General features: G+C 37.1%; 1 protein-coding gene across 2 annotated transcripts in view; it reads left to right on the top strand.

Moving 5' to 3' along the window:
- Positions 1 to 22,904, top strand: part of LOC135585612 (187-kDa microtubule-associated protein AIR9-like) — a 28,219-nt gene that overhangs the window by 196 nt on the left and 5,119 nt on the right. Inside the window, exons 2-30 of one of the 2 annotated variants that reach the window (XM_065114507.1) lie at positions 29 to 1,338; positions 1,521 to 1,586; positions 3,036 to 3,101; positions 3,236 to 3,307; positions 3,419 to 3,484; positions 3,591 to 3,653; positions 3,735 to 3,800; positions 4,631 to 4,730; positions 5,204 to 5,305; positions 6,508 to 6,731; positions 6,816 to 6,930; positions 8,762 to 8,882; positions 9,006 to 9,181; positions 9,773 to 9,908; positions 11,338 to 11,438; positions 11,530 to 11,577; positions 12,153 to 12,337; positions 12,453 to 12,570; positions 14,794 to 14,921; positions 15,072 to 15,240; positions 15,685 to 15,803; positions 15,943 to 16,111; positions 16,310 to 16,394; positions 16,472 to 16,545; positions 16,635 to 16,754; positions 17,792 to 17,987; positions 18,090 to 18,211; positions 18,309 to 18,516; positions 20,520 to 20,593. In XM_065114507.1, the coding sequence (XP_064970579.1) occupies positions 517 to 1,338; positions 1,521 to 1,586; positions 3,036 to 3,101; positions 3,236 to 3,307; positions 3,419 to 3,484; positions 3,591 to 3,653; positions 3,735 to 3,800; positions 4,631 to 4,730; positions 5,204 to 5,305; positions 6,508 to 6,731; positions 6,816 to 6,930; positions 8,762 to 8,882; positions 9,006 to 9,181; positions 9,773 to 9,908; positions 11,338 to 11,438; positions 11,530 to 11,577; positions 12,153 to 12,337; positions 12,453 to 12,570; positions 14,794 to 14,921; positions 15,072 to 15,240; positions 15,685 to 15,803; positions 15,943 to 16,111; positions 16,310 to 16,394; positions 16,472 to 16,545; positions 16,635 to 16,754; positions 17,792 to 17,987; positions 18,090 to 18,211; positions 18,309 to 18,516; positions 20,520 to 20,593 (4,111 nt within the window). In that variant the 5' untranslated portion in view covers positions 29 to 516. Of the gene's footprint in view, positions 1 to 28; positions 1,339 to 1,520; positions 1,587 to 3,035; positions 3,102 to 3,235; positions 3,308 to 3,418; positions 3,485 to 3,590; positions 3,654 to 3,734; positions 3,801 to 4,630; positions 4,731 to 5,203; positions 5,306 to 6,507; positions 6,732 to 6,815; positions 6,931 to 8,761; positions 8,883 to 9,005; positions 9,182 to 9,772; positions 9,909 to 11,337; positions 11,439 to 11,529; positions 11,578 to 12,152; positions 12,338 to 12,452; positions 12,571 to 14,793; positions 14,922 to 15,071; positions 15,241 to 15,684; positions 15,804 to 15,942; positions 16,112 to 16,309; positions 16,395 to 16,471; positions 16,546 to 16,634; positions 16,755 to 17,791; positions 17,988 to 18,077; positions 18,212 to 18,308; positions 18,517 to 20,519; positions 20,594 to 22,904 lie in introns of both variants that reach the window. The other variant, XM_065114506.1, reaches the window with a different exon arrangement.

The following is a 22,904-nucleotide window of genomic DNA, read 5'->3' as shown; positions in this document are numbered from 1 at the left end:
TTCTTTTACTTCGCGGAGATCGATGCAGGGTGTGTGGAACCTTTCATCTAGAACCTGCATTCTCTCAAGATCGCGGAGAGTGTGGTCTTCCTTGGAGTCTAGTACGTTTTCTTGGTGGGTTTTTGAGTTTTCGGTCGGTTTATTGGCTTTTGGTGTAGTTTGAGAGCCAAGATCGGAGTTCTTTTCTCTTCTTGTCGAACTGCGTGAGATTAACGCCTAGTTTTTTCTTGTATTTAACTGGATTTACTCGAATTGAAGAGAAATCCCGGTGTTCTGTCTTTCTTTGAGGCAGAGATTCGGAAGGCTAGCTTCTTGAGTTCCTTTTCTTGATTTCGTGGTGTTTCATGAGGAACTTGTATAGAAGATAAGCGTGCCTGCTATGTTTGTTTGTTGCTTGAGGTAGACTGAGGTCAGTCACTTCAATTCGTGCGCGGAATACTACGAAATGGTATTTTTGGGTGGTTGAATTGTCTGAGCTTCGATTCAGACGTCAAGCCCATAAACATTTCTGTGGAAATGGAGCCGCATTTAGAGATTCACCTCGAGGATCCGGTCAAAAAGCCTCAATCATCGACTGCCTCTGAACAATCGACAGCTGTTGACGTCTTGAAGAAATCATCGAAAATGGTAAAACCCAGCGGAAGAACACCAACTGCTAGAATCTCCAGTACCGTTTCTTCCATCAAGAAGCGGACAGAAGGAGCTGATCAAACAGGTTTGCGTGTCAGAAGGTCTAAATCCACTTTAACGAAGTCTGCTGGGAGCTTGAATGCCGCTTCATGGCAGAGGAGAAATAGCACCGGTTGCATTGCACTGAAGCTGCCATCTTCAGCTACAAAACGGCAGGAAAATGGAACGTCTATTGATGGTAAAAAGAAAGCTTCTTCGGTTTCTGAACATGGGAAGAGAAGAAGCCTTGAAAGCAGACTTTCATTACTGCCTTCTGTGATCCCAAAGGTACCTTCCTCTGTAGCACGTTCAGAGACATTGAAGTCATCTCCTGTGTCTCGGTTATCATCTAAGTCTGACAGTACTGAGGCAGATTTGACACGGAATCCACTCGTGAAACCATCAACAGTTTCTTCTTTGAGAAGGTTTACCACATCTTCAGTGGACAGTCCCAATGGCTGCAGTAGTCTAAGAAAAGTGGATTCAAACGTGTCGTCTCCCTCAGGACGTTCACCTTCAGTTACAAGCAGCTTTAAGTTGGGATCAATGTCTGCATCTATCGATAGGGGTTCCTCTTTATCAGGCCGAAAGAAGACTTTGACTCCAGAGAGTCGTGATTCTCGCTTCATGATGCTTCCTCGGGTGGATGTCAAGGCAGGGGTTGAAATGGTAAGTGATGAAGTCACTTGTGTGTTGGATTGTTATATTACGATATAATTCTTTTTTCTTTGTAGTTTATTCTGGGTTATTAGTCCTAGAGAATAATTCAAAATTTGGATCCATCTAGCTAAGCAATGCAATCCATCTTTTGTCTCACCGATATTTTTATTGATTTTTTAATTTATTTTCAGCGGCTTGATTTAAGAGGACACAGGGTTCGCAGTCTTAATGCCTTGACTTTGTCACCAATCCTAGAGGTAATTGTCATTATGGATCCAGTGTCCAATTTAATTTTAGTCCAGACACAAACTAATACTATTTTGAATGAAGAATGACGACTTTACTTTCTGTGGAGATATATTGAAACCAATCATTTTCTTATTTATTTCTTCTTTAGTTTGAGAATTTTGGAACCATCGTTGTTTTTGTTCCTTTGTTTTGAGAATAAAGAAGCCTGCCATGAGTAATCGCCTAGTTCCCTTGAATAAAAAGTGTTCTTTATGTTAAATACATTAAGTACTGGTAATGATGCTTTGAAATAAATAGATAAAAGAATGTTTGTGTGAGGCCTTGCATACTAAACTAATTGAGTGGAACTTCTCTGGAAACTCTTGTGCTTTCCTGCTCATGTAACTGCCTATCTAGTTCTTTTGGGTGAAGTTTAATTACTGAGTTATCATGGGAAAAGATGTTATATTCTGTTTGCAACCTTAAGCTGGCATCTTACCATACAAGAAAAAATAAGAGTGTATGGAGGAGAGATGCAGTGGGAGAAGACAAATTGTTTAACTAATGTGAGGTCCACTTGTTTAACATGTATGCACAATAAGTGCCAACTATTTGGGTTTTTTTAACATGTACCTCTCTCCTCTAAACCAGCCTGTCAACCTATGGTTGACCACTGGGTGGCTCGTTGGAGATAAGTCCAAGCTTATGGTGATTAATAAGGATGTGGTAGAATTCTGCACAATGTAATGTAAATTTTCATCAAATGCAGAATCTGAACTTGTCTAATGAGACGGGTGATATATTATACCAAAAGTGGAAGGTTGAAGAAGGCAATATAGCACAAAATTATTAATCACCTGATGGTAAGTTTTAGGGCTTTCTTCTCTTGACTTCTGGACTGGTACAAAAATAATGATCGTACTCATGAATTAGATCCAAGGGTTAAAATGGAATATTTTGGAAAGAATAAGAAGGTTCCAGTTATAGCACATGTTCTTATGATAAGTTAAAAGTGTAGAACATAATTGCCATGAAAGACTTTGAACTGGTAATCTTTGTTTCTGGAAAATACCATCACTTTGTATCTATTTAAAGATTATCTTGAAGGACGAGGAATTGGGACAATATGCAAAGATGTAAGTTTGGTGCAAGAGATGTGGTAAATTGAGAGGGTTATAATTATTGGGGAATATTGGTAACTGAATATTGTCTCCAGAACTTGCATTTTTAGAATTTGAAAACTGACCTTGACCCATGGAACAAGGTACCCAAGTTATCACACTTGAAATGTCTGCATGATTGGTGATTACAAAATTCATGGTTGCAAATTTCATTGAATATTGTGAGAGTCCATTTTTCTTGTACCAAATATGGTTTCACTGGTAGATTTATCATGGCCTTACTTTTCTTTCTATGTGCACTAAAAATTCTATGAAAAATGATATGTTTCTACATGTAGTAATATTCCTACTTTGTAGTTTGTTTATCTCAGGGACAATCTTCTTTCATCTGTGGAGGGTATTGAAATTTTAAAGAGGTTGAAGGTATAATATCTTGGTTTATATTGCCAGAATGTCATTTTATTTGTTAAACTGACAGGGGGTTACCTTTCATATGTTTGTCTTGACCCACACCATCTCAGTGTTATATTAATGAGCCAGTAAATTCCACCTTGTAGGTGCTTGATCTGAGTTTCAATGATTTCAAAGGGCTTGGTTTTGAGCCTCTTGGAAATTGCAAAGGCCTCCAGGTGTGTATATGGGCTTATATGGGTTTTTCATTGAAAATAGTACATATCTCGATATGAAAGCTCTTGGACTATACTCTGCAACTAAGAATGATGTATGCGTTATTACTTCAGCAACTTTATCTTGCTGGAAATCAAATAACATCTCTGGTTACCCTTCCTCAACTTCCAAATCTGGAGGTCTGTTGTTATCATCATAATCCTAAATTGGAGAATACATTTTATTTTTCAATAATATGTGCTTTCTTGTCTCTCACAAACCTAAGGTGACCTTTCTTATTTCCAGTTTCTCTCTGTTGCTCAAAACAGATTAAAGTCACTTTCCATGTCTGGTCAACCTCGGCTGCAGGTCAGCTAGTTTCAACTTATACAACTAATGATTTTGTTTTTTTTAACTCAGTCACTGTTCTTTGTTTTGATATTTGTTCAGGTATTAGCAGCTAGCAAAAATAAGATATCAACTTTGAAGGGGTTTCCGTATTTACCACTTCTTGAGGTCAGGCTTTTCCATTCATTTACCAAACTTAGTATTTCTTTGTTTTTCCTGCTCTATCAGAGTGGAAAAGAAAAAAAGAGAAAGGTCTTTAGCTTTTACTCTGGGTTTACAATGCACTATAGTTCTCTTTTTGGGCAAACTTTAAGCAGTAGTATCTTATAGATGCTGGGTTTTATTATTTATTTTCACATACAAAATAGTTGTTCTGTTTCATCTAACTGAACATTTCATTAATATAGTTGTGTTAATTCTATTGGTTGTTAAAATAAGTTGTGTGGTTTTCTCTAAACATCAAACGGGGTTTTAGGGAATTGATGTGTTATTTGTGAGAAGCTTAGTCATATTTAGCATATTTCTGAAAAAACACCTTAGATAAATATGCAATGAAGTGAATGCATATTAGTTTTTGGAATACTGATGGTTTGTATAGAAACAGAAACCCATTCAGCATTTGACATAGTTTTAACTGCATTTGGACGTGTCTTATGCAAACTCAAAATTTCTTCACAAGCAAATCATTATCTTCTTTGAAAAATAATTTCCAAATGTGCTTAAAGGTGATGAATTTACTTTATTTCTTCTGGTACATGTGATACCTTTAGTTTCTCAAACATTTGAATGGGCTACTGCATCATGCTAAATGAATCTTATATGTTGGTATTATCTCATGTGGTTTGTTTAAGATACCAAAATATTTGGTGCTACCTATTAATTTGTCTTTAGGTGCCAATCTTTTAGAACATCTTACATTTCCTTTTTCACATTCTGAAACAGTTCTTTGTCCCATTAGTAACAGCAACTTATGTGAAGTTTCCAAATGCTATATGCAGCATCTGCGTGTGGAGGAAAATCCTATATTAAAGATGCCTCACTTAGAAGCAGCTTTGGTATTGCTTATTGGCCCTACATTAAAGAAGTTTAATGACCGTGGTATCTTCCATGTTCTTTAATCTTTATATGGCATATTTTTCTTGGTCTTTTCTGTAGGTTGTCAAATTAGTATCTGCTTCCTTCTTGTTTTACATTACTTCCTTTATGTTTGATCTTAGCCAAAACCTATGACAATTTTGTTTAAACATGATGCAATTATGCATGGTTGATTTTATGATCGCCCGAAACTAATGGTTAGGCATGGGATATATTCTGGATTTCAAGAGCTGTCCATATTAGCCTTCAGATGCTGTCTGGCATAAAAAGCTCAGGATTTTGGCTGTTGATTGCCTGTTTAACTTTTCAATTGCAAGAGCCTGATTGTTGATGCATGATTGATCAATATCATGTTTGTAAATTTGTTAAATCATTAGAAAGTAGAGATTATGGTTTGAGTGGATTAGCATTAATTGAAAATGAAAGTTACTTGTTTTGGTTGATCTATCTACTCTTACACTAATAGAACATTGCAGATCTTTCACCTCGCAAACTGGAAATTGCAAAGCTATACCCTGGTCATACAGCTTTGTGCATCAGAGATGGATGGGAATTTTGCCAGCCAGATCTTGCTGAAGGTCTGCCTTAAGAGTTCCGGATTTTTAAATGTAGTCACCTTCTTGACTTTTGCAACTTGTTATACTGCACTAGTTGTGCAAACAATATTTCATATAGCTTAGTTTCAATTCTTATTATATCGGCTATTGTTTTTATTTTTATTGTTGTGCTTTAACATGATTTTAAATTGCTATTGGTTGTTGTTTGCATTATCAGGTTTAGGTGGATTGTTTTGAATACTGGAAAGAATGCTTATCTTCTTGTCTTTACTGGTGAATGGAAGCCTGTTGGCTAGAAATTTTAACCATCGTGTGGACACATAAGTTTATACTGGCCTGTCTTGGGACCGTGTCATTCGATGGCTTGCCACAGGATGAACTGGTTGACTTTAAAAATGTCAATCTGTTTCTTTGACTTTTTGCTGTATCCCAACTCTTCTTCTTGTGTCTCTTCCTTGCCCGCCTTCTCACTTGATCCAATATTTTGGTCTCGACATCCTTGGTTGTTTCTTTAAGCCTCTTGAAATTGGTTTCAGATACAGCTCTATGACTTTTGTCTGTGATTCTGTGATTGGTCCTCTTCAGCTGGCGTGGTCGCCAATGGATTGAGGTTAGTTTCAATGGATTGAGGTTAGTTTCAAGCAGCAACCAACTTATGCTGGATGTCGCATGGAATAACATATCTTCAAGTTCTCTGCTTCTCATTCCTGGATATTATGGACCAGATTTCTGATAAGTTTGTTTTTGTTGTAAGAGCATAAATAGTAAAGCACGAGTCCTAGAACCATAATCTTTTGTGAATTCATACCACAGTTGTAGTAGTTTGTCAGACAGAAATTTTGATGGTTTATCTGCTGAAAATTACAAGGTTAAGATTGATTAAATCCGTTGAAAGTCAGAAATCTTCATTCGAATAAAAGAAAAGCACTGTACTAGGATGCTTGTAGAATCTGCGACTTGACATAGTAATTCATGGAACTGCCATTATCTAGGCTATACATCTTATATGCAATGCAACATCTTGTTACAGTCAGATTATCCACTACTAATCCAACAGACCCATAAGAATGCATGACCTCAGAGTATTGTTTGTGTTTATTTTCCTATGCAACATATGCAATCCTTTATAATACTTCATATGATTAGTGTTTTCTTCGTAGTGTCAAGTGTCATCATTCATCTTTGTAAAGTTGTTAACTATTACAGCTTTATGTTTTCGACAGAGTCAACATTTTCATTCCTAGTTGAAAAATGGAAGGATAACATTCCTCATGGCTACATGCTTAAACAAACCTCAGTTGATCAGCCATTTGAAGAAGATATCTGCTGCTCCCACTTTAACTTTGTAAACTTAAGCAGCCACTCTGAGCTTGTCCTTAAGTTCCAATGGCTTATAGGAGAAAGAATACTCTCTAGCTTTTTACCTATTGCAGATGCTGTAGGCGAGGTACGGTGGTACTTGCCTATGAGTTTTGTTGATGTTTCTCTTGAGTTCCAGTATGTTAATCATTTGTCGCCTGCAAACAATAAGGTTTACTGGCCAAAACACGATGATGTTGGCAAATTTCTGAAGGTCGAATGCACTCCAATTCTCAATGATGTTGAGTACCCTTGTGTTTTTGCTGTATCATCAGTTGTTGCCCCAGGTACATCTCTTGTGAAATGTCACATTAGTTAAACATTTCTATAGCTTCCCCTAAGTAGAAAGTTAGTATGCTAATTCACGTTTGTTCTCTACTTGTGTGTATAACACATTGAAGATATACATGGTTTTAAATATGAGGTGATTGACTGAACTTTTGAATTTTATTAATTTGTAGATACAATCTTTTGCCTTCTATACAACTGGATATATGGATTCCATACCTGATACATGGTTATATATGTTGCTAACAAAAAAATGGTATACAGGGAAAGAAAGTTCTTTTTTGCAAAGTTTGCATTTTTGAAATCTTTAACATATCAAGATAATTATTAAGAGTAAACACGGACCCTTTTGTTGCATATAAAGAAACATGCAACCATCTGATGTTGCTACAATACCAAAAAAATTTGAGTGCCAGATAATGAGACTAAATGACAGTTATAATATCAGTTCCTATGAGAAAAAGTCATGAAGCCTTTGCTTGTTTGGCTGTGCTGCAGTTCTTTTAATAATTGCTGGAACAACAGTTGAGTCTGTTCCATGATGATTTGACCGAATTGTTTACAGTGATTTTTCCTACTTGTATTTGGATAAGGAGGGTGACAGATTTTCTGTTGCTTATGAGTGCATCTGTATGAAATGACAGCTACATAACAATTCCTGCAGGATTGGGAGTTGAAAGGCCTTCAACCTCTTGGTTGTGTCAATGTTCTTTCTTAACAACTGGTGAAAGGACAATTAAATATGTTTCAATTTATAATCTGGCTTAACATGAAACACCCCCAGTTTAGTTCCATTATAATTTGGCTTAATAAGTTTCAATTTATAATTTGGCTAAATTTATAATTGAGCTAACAAACGAGATTTATGCAGACTCACAGTGCAAAAGGGGAAATATAACATGTGTGATCTGGTCATGGATGTTTATGGTCATTTTTGAATTAAAATATTAAAACTACTTGATGTCATTCTGTGAAAGAAAGTTCGAAAAACATCTTTGGTTTATCATTCAGTGAGAATAAATTTTAGGTTTGTTCTATTATTTCAGTTAGAAGCCAATTTGCTGTTGAGATGAATACAGATGACGAGTCTTTTTCTTGCTGATGTTTGAATAGTTACAAGTCTCATTAGACACTTAGAACAAAAAAAAGTGTAAACCCATGCATCATCCTGAGGGTTTTTGGCTATTTGCCCTCCAGTGGAACAAAATTCTGCAAGAGTATACCACTGTTGGTTTGCTGGAGACTGAAAAGCATTTGAATGTATGAGGGGATGCAAGGAAAATGAGATTATTCTAAGCTCTGGTTTTCTGGGTAGTGGTTATAGACAATTATAAGTGGCTACCACTTGATGATATTAGGGTAATTTACAAAAAGATCAATTTCTTAAGATGACAAATACAAAGTCCTGATTATATTTGAGTTTGCCAAAAAAAATTTCTTTTTCAAAATGCCACTTATAATTCTAAGCTCTGGTTGTAGAGACATCTTATCGAAGATCTTAAAATGCCACTTCCCGTAATTCCTTCAAGGTAATCTTTTTAGACTGTTGTGGGTGATATCATTCCTTCAAAGTGCTATTCCAAAAGTGCATGCAATTTATGGTATGGCTACTATTGATGCCGCTTAAATTTTCTTTTGCTTTATGATTTATGAAGTTCTTATGGAGTCAGCAATAGGAGACAATCTTCTTGTATCATGAATTTTTAGTTCCTGAAGGAAGCTATGTGTGAGATTAACATGTTAATTTTATTAATAATTTCATGGTTTTCTTATGTTGTCACATGCTGTAGTCATGACTCGTGATTCCTCTAATTACAATTCCTTGGTTAGGAACCAGATATCCTAAAGTTTTAAATTTGACCGTGCATGGTGAGCTTGTGGAGGGAAATGTAATAAGAGGTTCTGCTGAGGTTGCATGGTGTGGTGGAACCCCAGGTAAATGTGTAGCAAGGTGCGTAGTCTACAGTACTATCAACAATTAGGTTGTTACAGTGCCTCAATCATCATTCTCATTTCTCATGTGTCCATGAATGCAACTTACACTGAAAAACTTATTCTCGAGCTTACTGAACAGCTGGTTGAGGCGAAGATGGAACAGCAGCCCTGTTGTAATAGTGGGAGCTGAAGATGAGGAGTACAAGTTAACTGTAGATGACATTGATTCGATTTTGATTTTCATGTACACTCCAGTTACAGAATCTGGTGTCAAGGGAGAACCACAGTCTGCAATGACTGACTTTATAAAAGCAGGTGTTGATTGCTATATGTGTTCCTGAGTTTTTTTTTTTTCTTTTGCCTTCTGTTCTGTTTGTGAATTGTGATTATATATTAGTGGACTGATAGCATAGAGTGCAATATTGTCATATTTTGTTATTTGTCATTATACACCATTGAGTTGTTGGAGTTATGGTTTTATATATTTGTTTTGCTTATGGCCGGGAAAATATGCTACTTGCTAGTAGCAGTTGATAGCATGTTGTCCTAAGTTGTGTACCAGCATATATTTGTTCACATTTGCATAACCTGCAATCGCAGTGGTTGTCTGCTTGCTTGGTTCCTGTTACAAGGGATAGTCGATGTATGAAAGAACCTATAATTATGGTTAACAATTAAGATACCTTTTCAGTATTATATTGCCTTTTTGTTTTCTTATGGTTTTCTTGATTTATAGAAAAATCTTCAATTTATGATAAACATATCATCACAGTATTGTATGCTATAATTATTAGTACACACTTGATTGTCTGAAATGATGTTTGTCAGTGGATTTAAATGATTCAACTATTAAAATTCTATTTCTGCAGTGCTGACTATGTGTAACAGCTTCTCGTTTGTTTTCAGCTGCCCCATCGGTCAATAATGTGTGGGTTCTAGGAGATGCCGTTGAAGGAAATACATTAAAAGGTGTTGGAGAATATTTCGGAGGAAAAGAAGGGCCTAGCAAGTTCAAGTGGTTAAGAGAGAGTAAAGATTCAAGGTATTTGCATATTTTTCTTTCTTGAAGAAGGATTAACCAATTACTTTTTATTTTGACACTTGTAACCAAGGTATTACCTTGTTTTGGATAATTTGTGTTCTTAACATACATTCTGGAAGCCAAGAATAATGGAATATTTGAGCTGATCGATTTTCTTCCTACTTAAATCATTCACTTATTGCTTTGAGTAAATAAAGAGGTTCTTATATAAGTCAATTATGCAGAAGAATAGTGAAACTTAATGCCTCATTCAAAGAAACCACCCACACAAAAAAGATGGGTAATCACATCACCCATCTGTTATGGACCACCACTGGTGCTGTTGAAAATGTGTTGTACAGTTGCGATAGAATAGGGTTCTGACTGGATGCTAACCATTTGGGTGAGAAAAGGAACTCATTGCGAATGCATATCCAATTAGTATAAATATTTTCACTTGTGTAGCTTGTCGTTATTCATTTCCCTTAGCTACCAGTTTACTCATGTCCAGTTATAATTATCGGTTATATTACTGCATTGATGCCAATGCCTTGCATACGGTTGATATTCTTCTATTGTAGCAGTTTGCTGCATACGACATGGTTTTAGCTGGTACTACTTTATGGTAGTCCACTATCCGCATGATGTGTTACCTGTTTATCAGTTCATAAATTTTACTATTGTGATACAAGACATTACAAAAATATGAACCATTCTTCAACTTAGGAGCCAATCATCATGTAAATAGTTAATATGGGAAATGTTTCTATAAAAGAAGATGCATGAAGAGCCATATATTTTACAAACTCATATTCTGAACTTCCTGCAATTTATGAGGGCATCTTATCTTTATTGTTAAACCTACAGTTTCAGCTTCACCTTTTTGTGACTGCTTGTGACAAAAAAGAATATAGGTTGTAGTTTAAGCATTATGCATGAAGAACATATATTGTACTAGTGACAGTAACTTCTTGCATTAACCAGGACACCTTATATTGTTTATTAAATGCGTAGTTTCATTTCATCAATCCTGGTGGCACTAAATGTGATTAGAAAAATACGTTGATATGGCCATTTAATACGTACTTTACCAGCACTACATGTAATCTCTATATGTTTGCTCATTGTTAACCTTATATTTGTTAGAATTTAGTACTTTTGTGTCATGTCCTGCTAAATCTATAGTTAACTACACCTTTTCTCATGCATGCAATATATCAGTCCTCTGACCTGTGGAAAAGCTGTGTTGTTTTCTAACCCATGCAAAATACTAATTAAGCTTGTAAGTTGTAGTGTGCCATTAAATAATACACATTTCACTAATAGTTTCAGTTGAACGGTTCTGCAATCCTAGTTAGCGCCAACAAATGAACTATCAAGCTCGAACTACTTCTTTGAATCTTCATTTTTAGCCAGCAATTTTATATTCTGTTTGGTTTGAATTGTACAGCATTTCTGAACTAGCTTCTTCTGGTACCAATGAGTATTCCTTGACCAAAGAGGATATTGGGAGATGCTTAGTCTTTGTATATATTCCTGTTAACTTTGAAGGTATGTTAATGTATTATTCTCCTGCAACATGATTATTTTAGTTAATGAAACTATATTAATTTTTTTAGGTTTATTTTCTGTCATTTTCCAGGCCAGGAGGGACAATCATCATCTGCCACTTCAGAAATTGTAAAGCAAGGTATGATAAAAACCAAGGAATGCAATCTTGTACCAGACCATCATGCCGTTCCTAGGCCAGACCAGTACATACTACCGAATACCGATACTGGCATACCGACACTCAGTACGTCGGTATGTACAGACACTCTGTTGGAGGAGGGAGAGGATGGGAGGAAAAAGGAAGAGGAAGAAGTGGAAGAAGAGAAAAAAGAGGAGGCATTGGAGGAAGAAGAAGGAAAAAGGAGGAGGTGGCATACTGGCAAAGAGATGGGTGGTGTGTGGTGGGTTGGCAGGTGGATAGGCGGCATGGGGAGGAGGATTGACAGCACCTGGTTCGCGGAGGAGGAGAAGAGGGCTAGTGACTTCCTTCACGAGCCCTAATGTTTTTTTTAGATGCACGAGACCGGACCTTCCGAAATGGGGGCAGTCGTCAACTCGTCATATTGTTTCATGCTTGGACTGATAAATACTGGTTGTACGGATCGGTTTGGATGAAACTGCAAACCAAACATTATATTTGTTAAATGCGTTGATAAACTTGTTAGCTTCTTCATATCAGTTTCTCACCTCACATTGTATCACTTTCTCCTGCAGCCCCTCCAAGGGTTACCAATTTGAAGATTGTTGGAAATATTAGAGAAGGAAGCAAGGTGACTGTTAGTGCTGTTGTTAATGGGGGAACTGAGGGATTTAGTAGAGTTCAATGGTTCAGAACAACTTCCCAGAGATTGGAAGGTGAAAATTGTCTTGAAGCAGTTAGTGCCTCCAAAGTTGCAAAAGTGAGATATCTTAAAGTATATTTTCAATGAGGCTAAGTTGTTTACTTTATCAAAGTTTATGATCTGCTTATTCTGTTATTCATATAAACTATCACTTATGCTGACCTTTTTATAGGCATTTCGTATTCCACTTGGTGCTGTTGGGCACTACATTGTTGTGAAATTCACTCCTATGGCCCCTGATGGTGAAGCTGGTGAACCAACACATGCTATATCGGGAAAAGTAGTTGAGGGTAAGTTATGTTGGTCTCCCTGATTGCTTGATTCTCTTGAACACTTGATTTGTCACAAGCAAAGGACCATTTTGCTTACCGAGGCCATGAAGATCAGAATTTTCTCAGTATATCCATATCTAATCTATCTTTAAATATGAAGAAATTACTGTGATGATTGCAATTTCACAACCATGGCATTGGATGCCCTATCATTAATTATAGTTTAAAAAATAGAATAGTTTAGGCCACTAAAGACTTGGTTTTTCTCCATCTTCAACTTACCCAGGAATGCTGTGAAGGTCAGACTATTCTAGTAATAGACATCCAAATTTAGTGTCTTCTTAAAGAAATGAAAAAAATTACTGAGTGATGACTGCAATCTCACAAGCATGATGCTGATGCCCTGGATGTTTTGTCTTCAATTTAGTTAAAAAAGTAAAATTAGTTAATGCCACTAAATGACATGGTTTTTCTTCATCACCTATTATGATACCTAAAAATGACATTATTGTTTCGATATATTTTACCTTAAAGAGAAACTTCTGACTTGGAGTTCTATTTGAAGACTTTTTGTTTAGCATTTGTTGGTACTGCTGCCATTTGTTTCAGACCCTATCCTGGGTCAAACTCCTCCATTTGTTTATTGTCTTTAGACTTCTACAATTTCACACAATATCAAAATTTTATAAAAAAGTTTGAAGCATGAAGGTTTTGATATAAACACCACAATTGTAACCTATTAAAATTTATTTTAGAGGAATATGCACTGGCTCCTGTGGCTCACATTGGACTGCAGTTATATTAGTTAAGTAATTTCTTTAAGGGTTTTGAAATTTTGGTGTGGCATTAGGGTAAAGTTGAAGATGCGAGATGCAACAAAGAATTTGGGAGCAAATAAGGGTCACTGGAAGTACGTTGGGGTAAGGGATTCTTCTAGATCATTTGTATGCTTATGGTGAGATGGAAACTAGATTCATCAATGAAATAATTGATGAGGCTGGAAAGGTGGTGGAAACATGCATTGAGATGTCAACAAGGCAGGGAGGGAGGGAGGGAGGGAGACAGAGAGAGAGAGAGAGCAAGTAGGCATTGATAATGAGGATTGGGGGGTGTGCTAGATTTGTAAGGGAAGGGTTTTTGCTAGCAGTTGCTAAGAAGATCAATGTATAAGAAAGACATAGGTGCCAAATGAGTGGCCAAGTGCCATTGACCATTTAGACTCTGGGTGGGCATCTATATAGCTGCTTGATTGAAGTCATCTAATCAATAGCAGCAGATGCAAGCAATAACTAGTACTTTTGCAGCCACTGCAACTACTGGACTTGCACTACAAGAGCAGTCATCTTTGTCATCTCTAGATGAGGCAACAACAAAAGCTGTTGCCATTGTAGGAAACTTAGGGAATAAAAAAAGTTCAAGAAGACTATCCTTTACCTTACTGATAGTTCAAGTTCACCACCATTTGTTCTTGGCCATCTGATTGCCGTCAATAGGTATTGGGATGCCTGGGAATCTTATAGATTATATGAAAATAAGTTAACAAGTACACAGCACATTAAAGAAATTGCCACTGTGCGATCCACTTACATTACATAAGTGACTACCGAGCCAGGTTGATTAGTTGCAATCGAAGATATTAAGAATTTGTTTAGTATCCAGCCACCTAAAGCAATAATTGTTGATGAAACTCAATGCCCTGTGTTCTAAGTGTCTTGGCGGGTGCTCGAATCATTTTCTAAAACAATGAAGATGATACTCACGTATAGTGGATTTTGGACCAGATGCTTGAGGAAAACCATATCGTACGAATAAGGATTCTGGGTAGTGAACATATGGCTCATTGGTATTACTATTCAAAATATAATTAATTTACCTGAGACATGAAAACCTGACGTTGACTGTTAATTGAGCATTGAGGTGGACAAGTACCATTAACAAGAATTTAAACTTAATTCATATTTTCTTATCCCTCAATTGGTGTGTAGGTTCAGTATTGAACTTCAACTGCTTTGCTTTTAAAATAAATGTGTCAATGTCTCAGTCCATTGAATCTAGTTTTATCTGCTGTAGTATGGAGCTGAAAATTTCATATCTGAGTCCAGAAATGTTAGTTGCTATCTTTGCAGTTTGAAACTTTGAATTGTAATGTTTGTGCTATTTATATTATCGTATCTCCTACAATCTTCTTCTGTGTTTCATTGTTATTTTCAGTACTTAATTGAACTTACATTTCTTTTGCAGCTCTTCCACCAAGCCTAAATTTTCTGTCTCTAACTGGTGTTTTTTCTGAGGGTGAGATGTTGACAACATCATATAGTTATATTGGGGGCCATGAGGGTAAAAGTATCTTCAATTGGTATCTCCATGAAGTATGTCTTCTTCTGTTTCTTGTTAAAATTTCATGTTGTAATGGCTATGACCAATAATCTGATTCAGATCAGTTTTATTTAGCCTTTGTTTAATTGCCTGGGTGTCACTTTCTATTTTAGCAAAAAGTTTGTGACTTTTGGATGTTGCAGAATGAAACCATTAAAGGCGTGTTAATACCAGAGGCATCAGGATTGCTTCAGTATCGGATTACAAAAGATGCTATTGGCAAATATGTTTCTATTAAATTCACTCCTGTAAGAGATGATGGAATCATTGGTGAGCCAAGAACTTTCTTAGGACAAGAACAAGTTCGTTCAGGTGTATATATTTCCTTTGATTTTATGAATTTTAATTGTGACGTGACATACCTAAGCATTTTTGTAGACATAATCCTTATGGATGTTCTTTTGTATATTGAGTATAATCTAAAAAGCATGGTAGAAGTAAATAGTTCATCTTATCCAAGCCAAAGAAATAAATATACCAATATCTCATTTGAACTAGCAAAACCTTAGTCATAGCAAATGTGCAGCTGAGCATTTAGTTGCAGAATAAAGAAAAAAAGGATAAGTGTTTATTATAATTTTTTTTTTAGTTGCTTTGTATCTTGAAAAAATATTTAGCAGTTGTAGACATTCTTCTAAAAAATTATGTACCCGTCTGAAAGTTGTATTTTTTTCCTTGCGTGCAACAAACAGATCTATTTGTAAACCAAATAATTATAGAAAACAATGCCCCTTGTACTAACTGTTTAACCAACAGGAAGTCCAAGAGTGCTTTCGCTATGGATAATTGGCAAGGCTGTTGAAGGAAACACATTGTGTGCTGACAAAAGATATTGGGGTGGAGAAGAAGGTGATTCTGTCTTCCGTTGGTTCCTGGTCAGTGGGGGTTGCCAGTTTTTGTCTGTTCTTTCTAATTTTTGCAAAATGCCAATAGCTATTTCTGACTTCTGGTTGTCCAGTTCATTTTAACATTAAGCTCTTTCATGTTAATTAAGTTTTATGATCCATTTTTCAGACGAGTCCTGATGGTATTCAGCATGAAATCAAAAGTGCTACAACTACATCATATACCCTAAGAGTCAATGATATTGGCTTTCTAGTGTCTGTTTCATGTGAACCGGTTCGAAGTGACTGTGCTCATGGTCCTACAGTTCTTTCAGAATGTATTGGTCCCATTGTTCCTGGTATGTCTCTTCTTGCAATATCAAGCATGTATTGTTTCTTGAGATACAAATTTCTACATGCCCTGATTTTACATTGTAATATTACTCTTTAGACCTTGAGACTTGGAAGAATCAAACATTCTAGCTAAGTTTGCCATTTGCTTCATATTTTTGATAGATATTCTAGTAAGGACTTATTCCACCAAATTTCTTTTGTAGGACCACCATCTTGTCGATCACTTGAATTTCTTGGATCAATTATTGAAGGAAGTAGCTTGAGTTTTATCGCTGAGTATAATGGAGGGTGAGACCACTTTAATGATGGTCAACTTTCAATGAATGTTTTTGTCAGTCTGATGACTAATTGCCTATTTACTTCAGTAAAAGAGGGACCTGCATACATGAATGGTTTAGGGTGAAGGATAATGGTGCAAAGGATAGAATTAGTGCTAATGGTGCGCTCATAAAATTTCTAAGCAATTTTCATCTTTTAAAATGTCACAAGACTTGATATGGGATAATCATGAAACAACTTCTTCTCCAGATTACCTTGATTTGAGTATCGATGATGTTGGTGCATGCATTGAGCTTGTCTATACACCTGTAAGGAAGGATGGAGCAAGAGGATCTCCAAAGAGCATTATTTCAGATATCATAGTTCCTGGTAATTGCCTATTTGCACTGAAATTAATTAATTCAATCATGTCCATCTACATTGCTAATTAAATTATCAAACATCCTGTTCTCGATACTGTGCTTGCAGCCTTGCACCAATTTGGCATGCTGTGGAGTCTCTGCTGCAGACATGCTATATATGTAACTGTGGCATTGTCATCCATTTGACACCTTGCCAGCATGAATTTGTCCTAAAGCACGTCTGTGCTGCACATTATGCATATACAGAACCAGCCACGTACAAGTGTATGTGTGGCCAGCATAGGTGCATGGTGAAAATACTTTAGTATTGGAAATCAATGGATTAATTTTATAACCGTATAAATATGGATCAGACACAAATCAAATATTTGTTAAAAACTTAAGTTCATTAGCTTGGACATTGTTAAAATTTAATAGTAGCAGTAGAAATAGATCCTCTGGATAAATTAAACTAATTTCTCATAGTACTGAATATTCATTAATTCTTTGGTGATCCTATGCACTATGCATTGCACCAAGATTCATCGTGCCACGGCATACTGCTCGGTACGAGCGGTATATACTAGTTTGACAAGCGATCGGTCTGGGCGGTACATATCGGTTTGTTGGTATGTCCCATCGTATCATGTGTCAATGCATTGCACAGTTTTTCTAACTACTGTAATGAGCATATGCCCCCATTTTCAAGACCTTGTCTGGCCTTTTAATCTTCTACAATATTTTGGAAACAAAAGGAAGTTGAAAAGGGAAGTTAAATGGGAGATAAAGAAAGTATATGGCATTAATAAGTGAGATTATAAATCTCATAGCTCATGGATTACAGATTTTTGTTTCCAAACTTTTGGAAGCAAAATATTTTTGCTCCGAAAAATTTTAGAGGGAATGGAATTACTGCACTGCAACACAACATCAAAATAACTATCATTTTGATTTGTATAGAATATAAAAATAAATGAGCGTGCTTTCTTTATTGTGATTTGTATAAAATATAAAAATAACTATTATATGATTGAGTCACTCAGTGTCACTTTGTCCATTACACAGCGGATCCAAAGGGCATTGAGCTTGTCCTACCAAGCTGCTGTGAGGATCAAGAAACTGTTCCCCTGAAGTCATACTATGGTGGGAAAGAGGGAACTGGGAAATATATTTGGTACAGAACCAAAGAGAAGATAGATGAGTCAGAACTTGTAAATAAAGCTGCTTCATCTGATGATATTCTTCTTGTTGGAGAAACCTTGTGAGTTGTTTGTTTTAAGTGATGTTTGTACTGTTTGGTTTCTTATGTGGGGTCTTTTATAGCAAAGATTACCTTTAATTGGATATTGAGATCTCCAAGCAGAACATACACACCCTCATTTGAAGATGTTGGTTGCTATTTGGCCCTATACTGGGTGCCTACACGGACGGATGGGAAACTGGGCAAGCCATTAGTCGCTTTTAGTAGTAATGTGGTCATGGCAGGTTGTCTTGATTTGCATGCATCTTGATAGTTTGGACTATTATTCTCTTTTTTGGCATCCTTTTTTCCTTATTTTTTGGATATAATTGAAATATGCAGCTCTTCCTTCTGTTTCGGAAGTATGTATAAAAGAGCTCAGTTCAGGTGTATATGCTGGAGAAGGAAAATATTATGGTGGGTATGAGGGATCAAGCCTGTATAGTTGGTACAGAGAAACTAAAGAAGGAACTATAGTTCTTATTACTGAAGCCAATTCCACCATTTATGAGGTTAAAGATTCAGATTACAACTGCCGTCTATTATTTGGGTAAGTTCTAGCACGTTAATATATATTTGTTATTCTTTATTATTAATTTTATTACAATATTATTGACTGCTGTCACTAATTATACTATCAGTGCCAATTGTTATAGATAATGATTTAACTTGGTATATAATATCAAGGTTTGCGATTTCGAATCATACCGCCCGTACCGGGCAATACGTACCGGTCTGCCCGTGACGAGCGGTCCACTCGATATAACTCTGTATCAGATTGTTACCACTCGAAACAGGTCGGTTACCGCCTGCTACCGGGCACTATCAGCCTGGTTGCGACAAGGTTGAGGGAGAAGCGTCGAAGAAGGAAGAAGGGGAGGGCGTTTGAAGAAGAGGGAGAATCGGGAGAACCTTGGCGTGAACTTGTTTCCACGCCCTTTCTCGATCCCGATCTGATGCCACCCTCCCTCAACGATCCCGATCCAAGAGGTAACGATAAGGAGAGTCGTAAAGAGGAGGATCTAGAGGCACAGGGATCAGGGGAGGTGGTGGCTAGAGCAGCGAAAGAGGCGATCTCCTTCATCGCCTTGTCTGCGACTCTGTGGCCTTCTTCGTCGTCGAAGGCCAGAGACGTCTGCGGCCTTCGTTGCATTCTTCACCGAAGGCTAGAGACGTTTGTGGCCTTCGACGTCTTTGTGCCTTCTTCGCTGAATGCTGCAGACGAGGCGATAAGGAGAAGAGGAGCAAGCGACGTTGCCGAGGTTACGTACGCCTTTTCTTAATATTTTTAATATTATTTTTATATATTAATTTTTATTTTTTTATAATATATATATATACCGTTCGGTATGGCATATCGTATCGTACTGTGCAAATCTCGATACACCGGTATGGTACAAAATTTCGAACCTTGTATAGTATCTTTGATATCATTTATGTGGGAGTATCACTTTCTAGTTAAAGAATCTTGACTTTAGAACTTGTGGTGTGAAACGAAAATCTATGCATCTGTACTTGGTGCCTACTCAGATCAGTGTGTCAACCTGCCTAGTTTTTGAGTCACTGTTTACTAAATTCAGGACTCTTGGCCACGGGATGTGCCATAAATGGCACAAGATGGTATGTGTCAACTGTCATAGCACCTTCAAACAGGCTTTTCACTTGTATTATCTTGTGCAAGTGTGTGTTCCCATTGGCAAAGCATATGTCAGCAAGACATGTGGTTCAGGAAGCTACCATGAGGGCCCATTCAATTTCCTTCAGCAAATTCCTTTGTTTTGTGTTGATTAGTGCGATATATAAATTGTTTATAACTGACAATTCATCTGCCTGTTCTCGAGCAAAATGAAACTATTGACAATATTAAGACATCAAAAATAAAAGAATGGTTGGATGATACATGAAATGAAACAATGCAAAAATCATCCAATCATGCTTCACATCTATAAACGTGCATGGTCTGATGGAGGAAAATTTGTATATTCTAATATGAGGTGTCAGATGCAGCATCTATAGCAGCCTACTTTACCATATAGTTCATGGCTTCATGCAACAGATTGAAAAGCATGTAATGATAAGGGATCTATGAAAAAAGAAGATTTAACATTTCTGGCATATCCCTGGTTAGTGGTGACTGATTCCCTTTTTAATTTATTCTGGTAATCAGTTATGACAGAGGTACTCTGGGTCCAACTATTATCTGAGTTTCACTGGGGCTGAGAATGGTTGATCTGAAAATGTAACATCCAAGAAAGTTATACTTTATGTTTATGTTGCTTATGACTTTAATGTGGTTGGTGCCATCCATTTGTTTGTACTTTGTAGAAAATATATTAGTATTGCTTCTCTTCACTAATTTACTTTATTTGGTTATTGTTTCTTGCCAGTTACTTGAATAGATTTTTAATGATTTAATTTGTCTTTTTATATGTATTTTAATTTGTTTATTTTAACTTAGATAGCTGTGTATGCTTCAGATTCTCTCCTTTTATATTTTCGTTTAATCTTTGAATTTGTACAAAAAAAAAATGACCTTCAAATGTTACTTGGCAGCTATATTCCTGTTCGTTTTGATGCACTTGTAGGAGAACTCAAGTTATCAGAACCAACTGATGTAATTCTCCCAGGTATATTTATGTTTTGTCAAATCCACTGTCTTTGTAGCTACTACAGTTGTCTGATTTTCAGATGCTTATTACTAGAGCTTGTCTGATTCGTATTCGCTGTTAATGAAATGAACTACAGAAGAAGTGAAACCTACAAATTCTCTAGTTAGTCTTGCTCTTAGCATATACATTTGTTTTCTCTTCTCTGATAGTGGTAATCATTGCTATGAAATTGTGCAATGGACAAGGTGTCTTTTAATATAAGACTGTTGTTTACTCTGCAAGTCACAAATACCATCTGCCAGTGCTGTTGAAGTTCATTTTTCCCAAAATAGTAAATCTGGTCATGCTCTTCCTTCCCCGGTATGGACCGTTGCATGTTAGAAAGGAACTCTTACTATTTCCTCTCTGAGCTTGAGATAACATTTATGCCCTCAGTGTTGAATCTCGGATTTTGATGATGAAATCAATTAGTAAATTATTTGATCTAATCCATGTGTTGAGATAAGTGTGCAAGAACAACTACGATAGCAGTAAGGCGTAAAGCAAATGATGGGCCGAAGTCGACGACTCGGACGATATACTGGGAGCTCGCCGAGAGTTCATCGTGAGATCACCAGAAGCATGTTGGAAGACTTATCGAAAGCTCATCGGGAGATCGCTGGAAGACTAGCCGAGAGTTAGTCGGGAGTTCGCCGAAAGATCGTCGAGTGAAGAATTGACGTATCGGACCATGCTTGCCTTAATCGTAGTTAGAATAATAATTAGAGTTGATTTGGGAGGTAATCCCATCAACTCTGTTAGGGGCCAACTGGGCTTGAGTTGGGCTAGTTTGGGTTGGAGTCAAGGCTCAACCAAGTTGCTGAATTCCTAGTCGACGGTGGCACCGCCTGGAAAGCAGCACCCCAGGTGGTCTGGGCGGTGGTACCACCAGCAGTTATTACTGTCAGTGGTGGTACCACCAGCATTTATTGTTGCCAGCGGTGGTACCGCCCCTGTCAGGCGGTGGTACCGCCCAGACTGAGCGATAGTACCACTCAGATTGAGCAGAAGTACCGCCCAGTGTCAGGTGTCAAGCAGTGGTACCGCTATGACCCCGGAAATCCGGGATTATACACTTTTTGGCTTCATTTTTGAAGTCATTGGGGCCTATAAAAATCCCACCCTTTTTTGCATGAAAGGGTACGAAAGCATTGAGATAATCTTGAGTTGTTGGGGTGTAAAAATGTTGTAAATAAGTGCTAGAGTTTTCCTCCCTTTTTAAGTTTTAAGATCATTCTAGAGAGGTGTGAGACTTATAAGGGTTCTCTCCTAAACCTGTGAAAAGGAGAAAGCGCTGTAAGAGGTGGTTAGTCTTCGCCTATTGAAGGAAGGTCCTTAGTGGACGCTGGTGACCTCAACGGAGGAGGAATCCGAAAGTTGCTGTAGGTCATAAAGACCGAACCACTCTAAATTCTGGTTTGCTTTTCAATTTGTGCAAGTTTCATTATTGCAAGCTACATTACCTTCTTACTGCCTTCTCTACACTCATATACGCTTTTAAGTTAAACTCTTTTTGAAACGATTTTCGTCGGAATTGGTTCTAATCGAAACGTAGACTTTTGAAACCGCGAAAGTTTTCCGCTGCACTAATTCACCCCTCCTCTTAGTGCCACTCTTGATCCTAACAATCGGTTGCTAACTTCAACTTTCGCTTGTAGTTGAAACAAAGGGATTTAAATTTGCTTGCATAAAACATTTTGGTACTGTCCTGGCAAGGGACGTTAGAGGGCCTATACTACCCAGCATGAGCCTGTAGCTAGTAAAGGTTCAACTGGGACACCCTTGGCATAGCCTGAAGCTGTGTCCTGGTGCCGTACTGTCTAGTGAAAATTGGCATGGTTGCAAATGCAATTTTTAACAGAACAACACATTCATTTGGATATGGTACCCCTTATATGGGGAGTCAACATGAGTCTTATATCTTTTACCAGCCCAGTGGTGTGTGTTAATTAGTTCCACATAAGGGTTAAGGCTGAAGAAGGCCTATTTCTCGTCGACAACACAGAGGAGAGTCGAACTGATGATTCCTCCTCTCTCCTTACCCTTATGAAAAATAGGTAGACCTCTTCCTCAATTCTCAACTTTTAGATGGAGAACCTAACAAATATCTAATTTTCAGCTTTAGATGCTGCACATATTTTTAAGTTGTTAAATTGCACTTGTCAATGAAAGATTGAAGCACATGTTTTTGTGGTTCAGAAACATTAATATCAAGCATTGCTGAATAGTATTAGTTGTTTCTTGTACATTTCATTAGAATAATACTAGGCTACCCCTTGAATGGGAGAGC

Source organism: Musa acuminata, chromosome BXJ2-6, assembly GCF_036884655.1.
Source record: "Musa acuminata AAA Group cultivar baxijiao chromosome BXJ2-6, Cavendish_Baxijiao_AAA, whole genome shotgun sequence".
Classification (NCBI taxonomy): Eukaryota; Viridiplantae; Streptophyta; class Magnoliopsida; order Zingiberales; family Musaceae; genus Musa; species Musa acuminata.
Note: the sequence above shows the minus strand (reverse complement) of the source record. Positions and strands in the feature narration are given on the sequence as shown.